Source organism: Haliotis cracherodii, unplaced genomic scaffold (assembly GCF_022045235.1).
Source record: "Haliotis cracherodii isolate W230 unplaced genomic scaffold, xgHalCrac1.p SCAF_4, whole genome shotgun sequence".
Lineage (NCBI taxonomy): Eukaryota > Metazoa > Mollusca > Gastropoda > Lepetellida > Haliotidae > Haliotis > Haliotis cracherodii.
Genome location: NW_027266297.1, coordinates 61,539,568 through 61,553,992, shown reverse-complemented (window position 1 = coordinate 61,553,992; position 14,425 = coordinate 61,539,568). Strand labels below are relative to the sequence as shown.

At 38.5% G+C, this 14,425-nt stretch overlaps 2 protein-coding genes across 2 annotated transcripts in view; both read right to left on the bottom strand.

Annotated features, from left to right (window-relative positions):
- Window positions 1-12,871, bottom strand: part of LOC139478318 (multiple epidermal growth factor-like domains protein 11) — a 34,377-nt gene extending 21,506 nt beyond the window's left edge. The window contains exons 1-7 of the mRNA XM_071260743.1: window positions 12,856-12,871; window positions 12,108-12,245; window positions 7,929-8,069; window positions 7,455-7,592; window positions 4,951-5,091; window positions 4,484-4,621; window positions 3,835-3,966 (exon numbers count right to left, since the gene is read on the bottom strand). Coding sequence (XP_071116844.1) covers window positions 3,835-3,966; window positions 4,484-4,621; window positions 4,951-5,091; window positions 7,455-7,592; window positions 7,929-8,069; window positions 12,108-12,245; window positions 12,856-12,871 — 844 coding nt within the window. The remainder of the gene's footprint in view (window positions 1-3,834; window positions 3,967-4,483; window positions 4,622-4,950; window positions 5,092-7,454; window positions 7,593-7,928; window positions 8,070-12,107; window positions 12,246-12,855) is intronic.
- LOC139479737 (uncharacterized) overlaps window positions 1-14,425 on the bottom strand; it is a 132,948-nt gene that overhangs the window by 107,212 nt on the left and 11,311 nt on the right. Inside the window, exon 6 of the mRNA XM_071262596.1 lies at window positions 13,737-13,940. Within this exon, the coding sequence (XP_071118697.1) occupies window positions 13,737-13,940 (204 nt within the window). The remainder of the gene's footprint in view (window positions 1-13,736; window positions 13,941-14,425) is intronic.

The window sequence follows — 14,425 nt, the reverse complement described above, 5'->3', positions numbered from 1 at the left end:
ATTTTTTTTACTATATTATTATTATTCATATAACCTTGACCAGAAATGGGATAACACCTTTAAAATCTACATTTAATGAAATCTTAAGATTTCTTCTTGGCTGATGACAGTAAATAACATTTCAAACCTGTGGACAAAGCCTCAACACTTTGAGTCAAGATTTCTAATTTTAAAAGATTTTTTTTACTATATTATTATTCATATAACCTTGACCAGAAATGGGATAACACCTTTAAAATCTACTATTAATGAAATCTTAAGATTTCTTCTTGGCTGATGATAGTAAATAACATTTCAAACCTGTGAGGAGAATCTGAATGCTATGGGTCAATATTGCTAATGTTAAGAGATTGTTGACTATATTATTACTCACATCCCCTCAACCAGAAGTGGCATAAATGTTATGCTTTCAAGAATGAAAGGAATCTTGAGAGTTTTGTTTTCTGAACATTGTCATTCACATTTACAACCTTTGAGAAACATGTACTTTGACAATAAGCTGTGCATATGAAACTACATAGTTTAAAAAAAAGCTTCGTCCCCTTCACACCTGTAATAGGCTAACTGATCATCATGGAGGGACTGACTGCACAATGCATGACATTGTGCTAGGTCTGTACCTGCCTTGATAGAAACCACAGAAAAAAGGTAAAAAGTAAAGGTATAATGACTTACCTACACATTCTTGTCTTTCAAAGAAATATTATCTTAGAAACTTCAGCCACTTGGCCTTCAACAGCAAGGACCAGACGACCATTTTGATCAAGTTGTAAAGGGAGGATAACTCTTACATGCAAATTTTAATGTCAATGGTTACAGAGCATGAGATAACAAGTTCAGTTCTCTATTAGTAATGGATTTATTAAATATATGTTATCTGTCTTAAGTTGGTAATTTTGAAACCTTTCTAAATATTTCAATCATATTAAATATTATCATTTAGATTCCATATCGTCTCCCCAGAAATATGAGGACATTTTGCTGGCAAAACGGTTATGAAAGCTTCAACGTTTTTATGTCAATAACCTACCAGGAATGGTTCAATGAGTTTCCCAGTTATTTTAATACTGACCAGGAAGGAGATTTTGTCATACCGGGTATTACATATGTATTTTTTCCTTTAAATCAATGAGAAAAAGAATAGGGTGATGGGTGAATCAAAGGAACATTAAAGAAACCTTTTTTTAACAAGAGAAATCTTTTTCAACAATTTCTACTCTAATATTTCTATATGTAATTAGTTTCTTTTATTTTTTAAGTTAGACTTCTAAGATGAAGCACAAACTTTCTCACATCATGCATCTGCTATGCCTGGAAGCAGTTACATGTACCTCCACCATTAATATAAGAAAATAGTTGCTTTTATCATCATGTACACAATAATCAAATGGAGTGATTTTTAATAATTGTTACCACTAAAATCTAACATGCTAATGATAGTAATATTTACAAAAAATGACTTTGGGACTTGAGAATACAAACAAAAATCAAACATCAGTTGCCAGAGGGCTGTGAGGTGTTGTTGCTTAGAAATCCCTTGAACAGTACAAATTTAACTGTACCCCTTTCAACTCTGACATGTTGAGTATTCATTGTTTGATGTTTAATGACACACTTAGTTATATTCAAAATAATTAATATTATTATATTGATGTACATACCCTCCCACATATATTTTGTGAACATCATGGCCTATTGTACAATGTCATGAGTATTTATTCCTAGACATTTACCTGCTGTTTTACTGTGTATGAGAAGAAATATGTCCAACTCTCATAACTCTTGCAAAATTGCATAACACAAACATCCTAGGAACTTGAATTATTACGCTTATATCCCCACCAATGAGTGGCATAACAACTTTAAAATACATAAATTAGAGAATAATTTTATTTTCATTTGGCTTTTGCTATTTTGTAGGAAACACTGTGTTCAGAAGTGGCCAAGATATCTATTTAACAGAAAATTTACTCTGTTATTAAACATGTCACCACCTCACAAAGGTTATGATATGATAGACAATTAAATAATACATTTGGGACTGATATCATGGTTAGAAATTAAACATGGCAATGGACAGTAATTACAGATAATAAGCAACACGACCATTTTTATAGGAATTGCATTTTGTCATGAGCAATATGCATAAAAAGAAGAAATTGTATTCCGCTTTAGTTCCGCATTACCACTTTTATACGCTGCTATATTTAGCTGCAAATGTCGGGCATCGAGTCAGTAGCATTGCCATTGGCGCACTTTGCAGAACGGAGTAAAAATACAAAACACAAGAAGTGCAGATGATTTTGCTCTTTTTAAATGTTTGTCAATTAAACACATAGTTGCATGCCACAGATATAATTCTCTACGGTGTTTATCCCAGTTCTGGTCGTATCCCAGTTCTGGTCGCTACACACGTCACTGATGGAAGAACGAGAGTTTGGAGGCACCGGGACACGGCCTACACCCCAAGGAACATTAAACCGACTGTTGCATACGGCGGGGGCTCGGTAATGGTTTGGGGGTGTATCTCTCATGATTGCAGATTGGATTTGGTCACCATAGGGGGCATCTTAACAGGGGCTTGCTACTCGACCTCTGAACATGGATGACAATGCCAGGCCTCATCGTCCGCATGCAGTCGTGGATTACATGAGGGCCAATCCAATAACAACTCTACCCTGGCCTGCAATGAGCCCAGATTTGAACCCCCTTGAATATGTTTGGGATATTTTGGGGCGACGCAAACAGGCACGAGTTCCTTCTGTACAAGATTTACGCCAATTAGAGGCAACATTGCTTCAGGAGTGGGTGTGGCTGATCCATCAACAGACCCAACGTCTGACTGGAGGTATGAGACGTAGGGTGAGATGCGTTATCCGGGCACGTCGCGGTTATACCCGCTACTGATATGTTTCACATGTCATGTCAAGAGGAGACTTTAAGGAACATTTTCACATGAAACATCAAACGTAACTCGTTTACTTTGCAGCTACTTAGGTAGTGTCTAAAATCAAAAACAGTACCTGTGTTACCCTGATGTTTCTGTTCGTGAATTTCAATCACATCTCACCAATATCTTCTTTATTTGTTGTCAAATGTTTGTTCTGTCCGATGACATTCGTATCGCCCAGATCCTGTGGTCAGTCAACCCATGCCATGATTTTTGCCATTTGTTATGGTTCAGAAATAGGGGTATGCTTAACTTATTTTCTTTGTGTATATCTCAGATCAACGATATCTCCGACATAAACTTCTTGGTCAAATTCACGTGTTTTGATTGTGCCAATACGAGCAGAAATTGTGATTCATTAGCCTAGAGAAACACATCAACAAGGAGGAGTATGGAATCTATAGGGCAACAAATGGTATCCCTGAGAATATCCAACATTTCACATTTTTCTCAGTAAACTTCAGTTAACAGTTGCTTTCATTTTTGACAAAATAGAGATGTGCTAGTTTCTTTGATTTCCAGAAATGTTTACTTACATAGAAATTTGATGGTTTCGAAAAATGTTTAGAAACACAGTTTAATAATCACAGAACATGAGACACAATGTTCATTATATTTTTCTAAATAGTTAATGAAACTATATCAAAACCGGTTATAGGACACGATCTGTGTGTTCCAGTGTAATGTCATAGAGGCTTCAACGACGATGTGCATTAATGCAAATCAGATCAAGGGGAACGCGAGACTGGCAAGAGATCAGCACTATGCCACAATGACCAAATAAATGGCATAACATCAGTTAAGGTTATTAGTTGTAACGTAACATTCATATTTTAAAACTAATTACAGTAACAAATACGCGCGTATGTTACAATCCCACCCACCTAAATGACACCTGTCTCCCCTCCAGCCGTCACGACACTGACATGTCCCGTCCGTCCCGCTGCATCCGCCATCCAGACATCCTTCACTGCAGTTTTCCCTACATCCCAGACCGTACGTTTCATTCGTACAGGCTGAAGACATGCACATAGAATTTGTAACGATAGACCATTATAGAGTAGCTACATATACGCTAATCAAGTTTAATCATCCATGTACACAATACATTATATGCTTTTTATACTTGTGTCCTTGTGTTTAAAAGTGAAAGGTTTATGTATGTCGACACATTTTCATTTTCCCGATTGCGATGCAGAGGCGTTTTAGAGAAAATATATTCTCAGTGTTGTTATTTAAGCAGCCTTGCACGTCTATCGACACGTCAAAGACAATGAATTTGTGGTGTCCTTAGTGAACAGACATTGTAAACCTGTATAGTTATTAAGTTTCGAACTTTAATCTTTCGGAAAAACTATTTCATCAAAATCACATATTATCGATGACAAACTGGTACTGGTACACATTGTTTTATTGTCAACGCTTTTGTATTGCCATCACTCCTCTCTCCCCTATAGAATATAACACAGTCATACACACAATTACGTCAAGTATTACTTCATAGAAAGCATTGCATACACATCAGTATCTGACCTTGATCGCATTGTGATCCTTGGAATCCTGGAACACAGCCTTGAGAACACTCGCCGTTTACATTGTTGCACACACCGCTGTCGCAGTTGATGTTGCATTGAGAGCTACAGCGATCGCCAAAAGTACCGTTAGGGCACTCTGAAACAATAAAGAATACGGAGATTCATCTGTAAACATCAAACCTTCCGAAACAAAACCTTGAAATATCAATTTCCAGCATAATCTTTTCCATTCAATGCATAAACATGTATCCAATCATTCCAACCTTCAGGTATTTCTTATATTTGTGTTATTTGATCGATATGTCTCAATATGTATTGCAAATGCACGTTAATCACATCTGGATGACACATTGTGCAGCACATTCCGCGTGCAGAGCGTGCACAATGAGCTGCATTTTGCAGTGAATATGAATGCAGTATTGGTTGTGTCACTACAGTACTCTCAACGATTACTTAAGGACTTACTTTCTGTACATTTGTCACCGAGCCATCCGTGCCCACAGCCACCTTCACAGAACCCTGTTACAGGAGAACATCTCTTCTGGTCTCTGCAGCCAACACTACATGTGTACTTGCAGGATTCACCATAAAACCCCTGCGTACATTCTGAAAGTAAAACACAATTGTGACATTCCTTACCATGGATAATATGCTTGGTTTCTATTCTTGATAAATTTATGAGATTTGAATGCCTACACACATGGCGTAAGTTTGTAATTAGTTTGATGTTGTAGCTGCCGTGTGTCATCGTGTAGTTAAAAAACAGAAGGGGTGACACAGTATACTGACTCCGAACCGACCGGTCCATGTTTCAGCCTCTTAATGCCGAGCGCCAGAAAAATTAACATCAAGCACCATCTTTCAACGTCTATTGGTATGACGCGGCCGGGATCGAACTCCCGAACTCTCCGGGCGGACGCTCTAGATATACCACTAGACCACGGAGGCGGTACATATCAGTATCAGTATCAGTACAAATGTAAGTTGAAGTCAGTAATTTCATGTGTGTGCATGTTACTGTAATTATAGCTTGGTCGCTACAGATGGTTTCTTCCAGAGAACACTGGCGGCGTCATACCAAAAGACGTTGAAAGATAGCGCTCGGCATAAACGGCATGACACAGGACTGGTCGGCTCGGAGTCGGTAAACTGTGTCTGAGTGGAGTATCCATGTTAAACTTTGTCATGGTATCTCAGTGGGCTAGCACTTTATAGCCGGTAATAGTCATGAAAAGTACAAACAGCCAGCTATAAATATTGAGTATTTCACGTAAAAGAGTCAACAGCTCGTTTTCCTTTCCACCTACAACACCAGCGGGTTTACCAGTCGGACACCAGTGGGTGACCACAGATATAATTACATTTCGACCATCAGAGGTTCAGGAAAATTTGTCAATAATGAAAGAAATGTCATCTGAATGTTATTGAATAAACTGTATGTGAAATGTTGGACTTCTGACATCTATGTACAATTTGGGGATAGGACATGTCGGCAAGACTTAGGCAAAACGTACAAAGCATTATGCTCTAAACAGGACGTTTCAGACATAAATCTAGAAGTTGTACTAAAACATATTGATATTCCAGAGTAACCTAATTATATAAACAATCTGCATCTAACCTTGAAGGAGAATTGACTTGAAGTTCTCGCATACCTAAATCTTCAGGTTCTGACGGGTTCACTACGGAATGTTTTTCAATAAATGAAGACCAAAAAATCTTGATGTCTAGCAATTTATTCATACTGATTTCCTAGTCTTTTGACAAAGCTTTAGACACGAACGATGGGACCTGTACAGAAACAAACGCTCACTTTCGTTCACTAAAGCTATACTTATTTGGATAGGCTCGATACAATTTTCACGAACGAACTTGTGTCAGAAATGGAGACCTAACTTGAATCAGAAAACATTTGAATTACCTGGGATAATATTAAACCTTGATCATGACATGATTGAACTACATAATAAAGATATTGAAGTATGATTTGATTTATTAGGCGACACATTCTTCTTGACTTTTGTCACAGAAAGGTAATTCCAAAGGTAAATCCAAAGGTAATTCTAATTATTTTCAAATGTATCACATTCAAGTATAAATCCACAAACTTTCCGGTTCTTGTAGAAGGAGCTCTACAAAAACCACGTCCTAACAAAATGTTCAGCCATTTTAAGTTCAAGACTTGAGCACTTTACTCAATTCTGGTCCGTGTGTCACACTGCTGTTGTAGAAGCTGTAACGTCTGGGCGGGTTAACGGTAACCACATAACATTCTCTATACACACTGATGTTGTTGAAGCTGTAACGTCTGGGCGGGTTAACGGTAACCACATAACATTCTCTATACACACTGATGTTGTTGAAGCTGTAACGTCATGGTGGGTCAACGGTAACCACATAACATTCTCTATACACACTGATGTTGTTGAAGCTGTAACGTCTGGGCGGGTTAACGGTAACCACATAACATTCTCTATACACACTGATGTTGTTGAAGCTGTAACGTCATGGTGGGTCAACGGTAACAACATAACATTGTCTATACACACTGCTGTTGCAGCAGCTGTTACGTCATGGCGAGTTAACAGGACTAGCACTCATCTTACATTTCATGAAATATGTTCAAATGCTATTTACCAATCCTCAGCCAAATAGCTCTCTTCCAAATGTAATTGAAAATTGTTACTGAATAAGAAGTCGAGAAGAAGTTTTTCGTTTTCGACCTGGAAACCTTGCTCAGTGTCCATTTCTACTGAACAACATAATGCCGAGCACGACAATTTCCACAAAGCATTCATCTTGACATCTCCATACCATCACTTGCATACAAAACATCAATAAACATGATCCAACACATCCTATCCATCTTCACCGCATGTTCTAATTCAAAATACGTCATTTAATCGAAACTGCATTGAGAAAGAAGCCGAGATAGAAGACGACAGTGAAACCGCTGCCGGATTTCTGACCTTGATCGCATTGTGATCCTTGGAATCCTGGAACACAGCCTTGAGAACACTCGCCGTTTACATTGTTGCATACACCGCTGTCGCAGTTGCTGTTGCACTGAGAGCTGCAGCGATCGCCAAAAGTACCGTTAGGGCACTCTGAAACAATAAAGAATACGGAGATTCATCTGTAAACATCAAACTTTCCGAAACAAAACCTTGAAATATCAGTTTCCAGCATGAACTTCTCCATTCAATGCATAAACGTGTATCCAATCATTCTAACCTACAGGTATTGTTTATAATTGTGTTATTTGTTCGAAATGTCTCAATATGTATTGCAAATGCACGTTAATCACATCTGGATGACACATTGTGCAGCACATTCCGCGTGCAGAGCGTGCACAATGAGCTGCATAATTTATAATGCAGTAAATATGAACGCAATATTGGTTGTGTCACTACAGTACTCTCAACAATAACTTCGAATCTTACTTTCTGTACATTTGTCACCGAGCCATCCGTGCCCACAGCCACCTTCACAGAACCCTGTTACAGGAGAACATTTCTTCTGGTCTCTGCAGCCAACACTACATGTGTACTTGCAGGATTCACCATAAAATCCCTGTGTACACTCTGAAAGTAAAACACAATTGTGACATTCCTTACCATGGATAATATGCTTGGTTTCTATTCTGGATAAATGTGTGCGATTTGAATGCCTACACACATGATGTTAGTTTGTAATTTGTGTTATGCCGTAGCTGTCGTGTGTCATCGCGTGGTTAAAAACAGAAGGGGTGACAAAGAATACTGACTCCAAACTGACCAGTCCTTGTTTCAGCCTCTTAATGCCGAGCGCCAGACAAGTTTAAAACCAGTACCATCTTTAAACGTCTTTTGGTATGACGCGGCCGGCCGGATCGACCTCCCGACCTTCCGCTCTCCGGGCGGACGCTCTAGATATGCCACTAGACCACCGAGGCGGTCGCACATATGCTTCAGTCACATCACACTGTATAATATGGGTTGATATGTAGCTTGCCAAGTACTCATCTCTGATGACATTAAGCATAATGGACCTGTCGGTTTAAAGGAACTGCAAACAGCACGGCACATTTTTAGAATCCATTTGTCATGTGTTCGAGTCCCAGATTTACCCTGGTGATGATCTTAACGTAGATTGTTTAAACCACAATCTTGCTCGTGGATTTCAAGATATTGCAAAATGGTCAGAATCTGTATCACTTCGCGATTTCCTTGCACCTTAAGTTGTAACTACATGGTAGTACTGTAATATATTGGTCATGGTGGGGTAAAAACAAACTCACCAATTTCCTCATCTTTCAAAGTTATGAATTTATTTGATGAAGAAAATATCTTTCAGAAGGAAAAATAAGTATTCGTGGACAGCTGACTAGGGAAGATCTGATGGAGGATATAAATGTACAAATGTGTTTGTGGCTCAGCATCTGCAATCAGTACAAGCAGTTACAATGTAAGTATTATTCATCTCATCGGGTAAACATTTCCTTTTCGAAACCATAGTTAATCGGTTTGTGATATCAGTAAACATTTCTGGTGACCATTTATACTGTCACATATTTAGTATCAGTACAAATGTGAGTTCAAGTCGGTAATTGCATGTGTGTGCATGTTACTGTAATTATTGCTTGGTCACTACAGGTGGTATCCTTCCGGAGAACAAGTAGTTACAATAGAAGTATTATTCATCCCAACAGGAAAAGAATTCCTTTCCCAAACCATAGTTAATCGCTTTGTAAACATTTCTGGTGACCATTTATACTGTCACGTATTTAGTATCAGTACACATGTTAATTCAAGTCAGTAATTGCATGTGCGTTCATGTTACTGTAATTATAATTACCAGTTGGACACCAGTGGGTAACCACAGATATAATAAAATTTCTACCATCAAAGGTTCAGGAAAAATTGTCAATAATGAAAGAAATGTCATCTGAAGGTTATTGAATCAACGGTATGTGAAATGTTGGACTTCTAACATCTATGTACAATTTGGGGATAGGACATTTGTGCGAGACTTAGGCAAAACGTACAAAACATTATACTAAATTGTATTAAAACATATTGATATTCAAGAGTAACAGAAACAATCTGCATCTACCCTTGAGGGAGAATTGACTTGAAGTTCTCGCATACCTAAATGTTCAGCTTCTGACAGGTTCACTGCGGAATTAGTATATATGAAGACCAAAAAGTCTTTACGTCTGTCAAATACATTCATAACAATTTTCCAGCCTTTAGGAAAAGCTTCAGACACGATCGACTTTAGTTCACTTTGGCAATTCAATGATATTTTTGCCCGTTTCTCGGTATTGAAAGAAAATATTGATGATATATTAATTATTTGGATAGGCGCAATAAAATATTCAAGAACGAACCTGTGTCAGAAATGGAGACTTAACTTGGATCAGAAAACATTTGAATTACTTGGGATAATATTTAACCTTGATCTTGACATGATTGAACTAAATAATAAAGATACTCTCAGAAAATGTGAGACTCTTATTTCCATCTGGTTAGCGCGCATCCTCACGCCTTTTGACAGAAACTGAATATTGATATCACTTATTATTCCAAAACTAAAACATATTGTTTTCGTCTTTCCCGAACACAGCAGATACACGTATATATTTATATGGAGAAATGTACCGGAAAATGTGATTTGAGATCAACACATCAATGACGGAGGTTTAAATATGCCAAACTGAAAGCAGAGTCGATTGTACGATTCCGACTATATCACGAGTACTGTATGTGTTCATGAATCACTTTCAAATAGTGGTTATGCCACACGTGAAAGGACAATCTATCAAAACTGGGCTACTAACACACGTGAAATGGGAAAGGAGCACGTTGTGTAAATGACCTGCTCCAGGCATGAGGACAGTTTTTAACATATGATAGATGTGTTAGTAAGTTGAATGAAAAAGCAAATTGTTTGGAACACAGAGGGAGAACCAATCAAGCTCAATCAAAACATTGTGTTCCGCAAATGATACTAAATAACCTAAACAGGCAAGAGAATCCTGTACATCCTTACAATTTGACATATCTTTGTAAACAATCAAAGGGTAGCCACTATAGATCTTTAATTATTAAATATACTTGTACTGATCAGTACTGCATAAAATGGCAGCATAATTGTGCCAGAAAATGATATGCGAATACAAACATGGCAACTACATAACCATATTCCATTTTCATGTTCAAGAGAAGCTAATCTTCGATGGTTTCAATACAAAAATATCCTACACCCTATTCTACCAACCAACGGTAAATTTGTTAACATGGGATACACTGGTAATTATATCGATGCAAAATAAACTGCTACACACCTATCTGGCAAGAATTTCAAAATTAACTCCAAGATAAAATTGAAGTACGATTTAATTTGTCAGGCAATACATTCTTCTTGACTTTTGTCACAGAAAATGTTCTGTCGATCCAATAAAGGTAATTCTCATTATTTTCAAATGTATCACATTCAAGTATAAATCCACTAACTTTCCGGTTCTTGCAGCAGGAACTCTACAAATACTACGTCCTATTAAGATGTTCAGCCATTTTAAGTTCCAGAGCACTTTCCTAAATTCTGGTCCGTGTGTCATAACCCATTTACTATTTAATGTCACGTTAAAATGTTATAGTATGTTTACAATTTACATGTAAAATGTAAAAATGTGCAACCCTGTTGAGGGGACAAGAACAACAAAGGTTTAAAACGTAGGTATCTCCATGGGCACCAACACTGCTCCCCACCCTTGCTGGTCCGTTTCGTTGTGCATGTGAATCGGAAATTCAGGACGGACTAGCAAAATCGGGAATTTGTCCAAGAAGTTCCACTTAAGCTCCAGGTCTATCGATTCCGCACTTTGACGTACCATAGGATTCCCTTGACATATGATTCACCTTTGATTGTTTTTGTGATGAGTGCCGTCGGTGGGGCAGGATACGCCAACACCTGGTATCATCACTATTTGATAATGATTCATAAACACATGCTTATGATATAGACGGACTGGGCAATTGAGGTTTCTTATGATTATGGTAAATTAATGGTTTTGTGGGTTTTCATTATTAAACAAGAAGACGCTGTGTCGCCAATTAGTACATAGTTTGCTGTTCGTATCAAGCATAATTTCTCATATCTCCACCAGTAACTGTTTACATTTTTCACACACATGTAACCCAGATATCGGTGCCTTAATTGTACAACATTCTGACATGAAGGTAAAATAAAGGATTTTGTTGTTTTTATTTAACTGGTTGTACTCACGTTGATTGCACATGTCACCAATGTATCCAGGTTTGCACCCTTCGGTACAAACGCCCGTCACGCCATTACACACATTGTTTTTGCACTCCGTTCCACATGGTGACTGGCAGTTTACGCCAAACCACCCCTTCCGGCATGCTGTAAAACATAGTAAAACTGTGTAATGAGATAACGAAGACCATCCTCTTAATAGATCATATTTATCACATTTCCGCGGTATGCACTCCATGTGATGGTTACTTCCGAATGTTGACAATAAGAAAGGGACTAAGACAATTTACATTTTTAATATTTGAAATTTCAACGCAAACGATATCTTTTGAGTTTGACGGTGTTCGTTCATATCGACCTACGTGTCTGACAGTCATCGCCTGTGAAACCAGCTGCACAACCAGAGCTACATCTGCCAGTGACCTTGTCACAGGTCTCCGATTTGTTGTAACAACGACACTGGAGAGCACAGTTCAAGCCAAAGGAACCATCACCGCAAACTGCAAATGGAAATATGCTTCATACAAATTGAACTCATCTTACGTAGTAGAAACATGTACATGTATCTGTGCTGAAGTTACATATTTGTCATTCTTATTCGGAAGATGAAAGGTTAGGGTCTATAAATATATCATCTTTTATCATTACTCGTTTAAATATATATATTTTTTGCTTGGCCACGACTTTCATAAACCTATATAAGTTGGCTGGCCTCGTTAGGTATCATGATGTCATCATGATTCATCTATGTCTCCTGTCTCTCACAATTGACCTTGTTCACGTTACGCGTTACCATACTTAGAGTTCAATGGCTTCGCAAGACAGATCTAAGTGTCACTCACAAATATCTCACAGCAATAAGTCTTTGTAACTTGGGAACTCGGAATGATAAAACTGTATTACTAGCGGGGTGGGGGATCTTACGTGCAGAACCTTTGTACGCATGTATGTTAAATTACGTGTTAATTCACCCGAACCGTACCGTACCAGTTGCCAGGACCAACTGAACAGAAAAAGACACTGTTTGATTCATATGTCACCACGTTTTCGCTGCAAAGACGCGAGGCGCCTTGGTATGTATACCCACTACCACATAAGGATATTACCTACTTTTATCTGAACTCATCTCTGTAAGCATGGATACAGTTCTTCGGTTTACAGCTTCGTAACGAGATTTGGAGAAAAATATATCGAAATACGTCAAAATACGTCCCTTATAACATGTGGACGACTATGTTCGTTTTGTTTATCACATGACTAAAAGACTGAGCTATAAATACTTCTGTGCTATATGGTTCCATATGGTATCATCTCCATCTCTTCTGAATATGCAGGGGCGGTGGGGTAGCCAATGGTGTTTAAAACGTTGGCTCGTCACGCCGGAGACCCGATTCCTGACATGGGTACAAGGCATGAAGCCCATTTTCCGGTGTCCCCCGCCGAAATATCGCTGGTATATTGTTAAAAGCGGCGGAAAACCATAGTCACTCACTCACTCTGAATAGTAAAAGGCGACTTTGCTTGTCGTAAGAGGCGACTGACGGGATTGGGCGATCAGGCTCGCTGACCTGGTTTGATGCATGTCATCGATCCCAATTGCGTGGATTGATGCTCATGATATCAATCACTGGATTGTCTGTTCCAGACCCGATTATTTACAGACCGACGTCATATAGCTGGAATATTTCTGAGTGCGCCTTTGAACAACAACAAACAAACAAAACACTCTGAATTTACAGGTACAATGTATGCATATGTTGAATATTCGGCCATTATGTTATTTTGTCATTATATATTCGCAGTGCGGAATATGGTTCATTAAGAACTCGATAGTGATACAATAATACCGATTCTTGATCCTTTAATCTACAATGTGAATACATATACTTTTTACATGATATAAATGTCAAATTTTGTTTTTTACTTTCAGAATGTTTATGTTGTAACATTCACAGAAATGTTATTGCCGTGAAAGTGTTAATTGGTTCCACCTGTAAACATCTGTACTTCACACAATGCTAGTCTTTGACACTGCCGTGTGGTCACCCTCAGAAGACTGATGGAGTGTAGTTGGCCTGGAACAAGAATAATGATGTGCCCGGGATCCGCGGAGTTATCCGTGTAGATGTTCTGCCATCCGGTACTGCCAGGAGTTATTGTCTGCAGGCTGAATCCGGCCAGGAGTCGTGTGAACCCTGCGATGTCAAGAGTGAGTGAGTGAGTTTGTTTCAACACCGCTTTGAACATTCATTTCATCGGTAACACTAGGACATGTCGCCTTGATGAGGAAGGAAAGTGATGCAGGATTTTCACAGACGATTGCCCCGTGATGAAACCCACGAACAGGGGTCTGGTACTGACACTCATATTAAAAAAATCAGTGCGAACAGGGATTCGAACCCACACCATACGTGTCTGCTACGCCTAACGGACATAGCTCTGTCCAGCGAATGGTGACACCTAAGATCACTGGGCCTCCCGTGACCCGCAATGACAACAACACATATAAACTTCTTTCAGTGGCATTTAGAAGTTGGAGTGATGAAGTAAGACGAGTTCTATGGATGAACAACTTCTTTATTACAATTAGTGCGACGTTTCGGTGTAGATCCGAACACCTTTATCAAGCAATAGAGGGCTAAACAACATAGGTATATATACACTTATTGACATCTAAGTA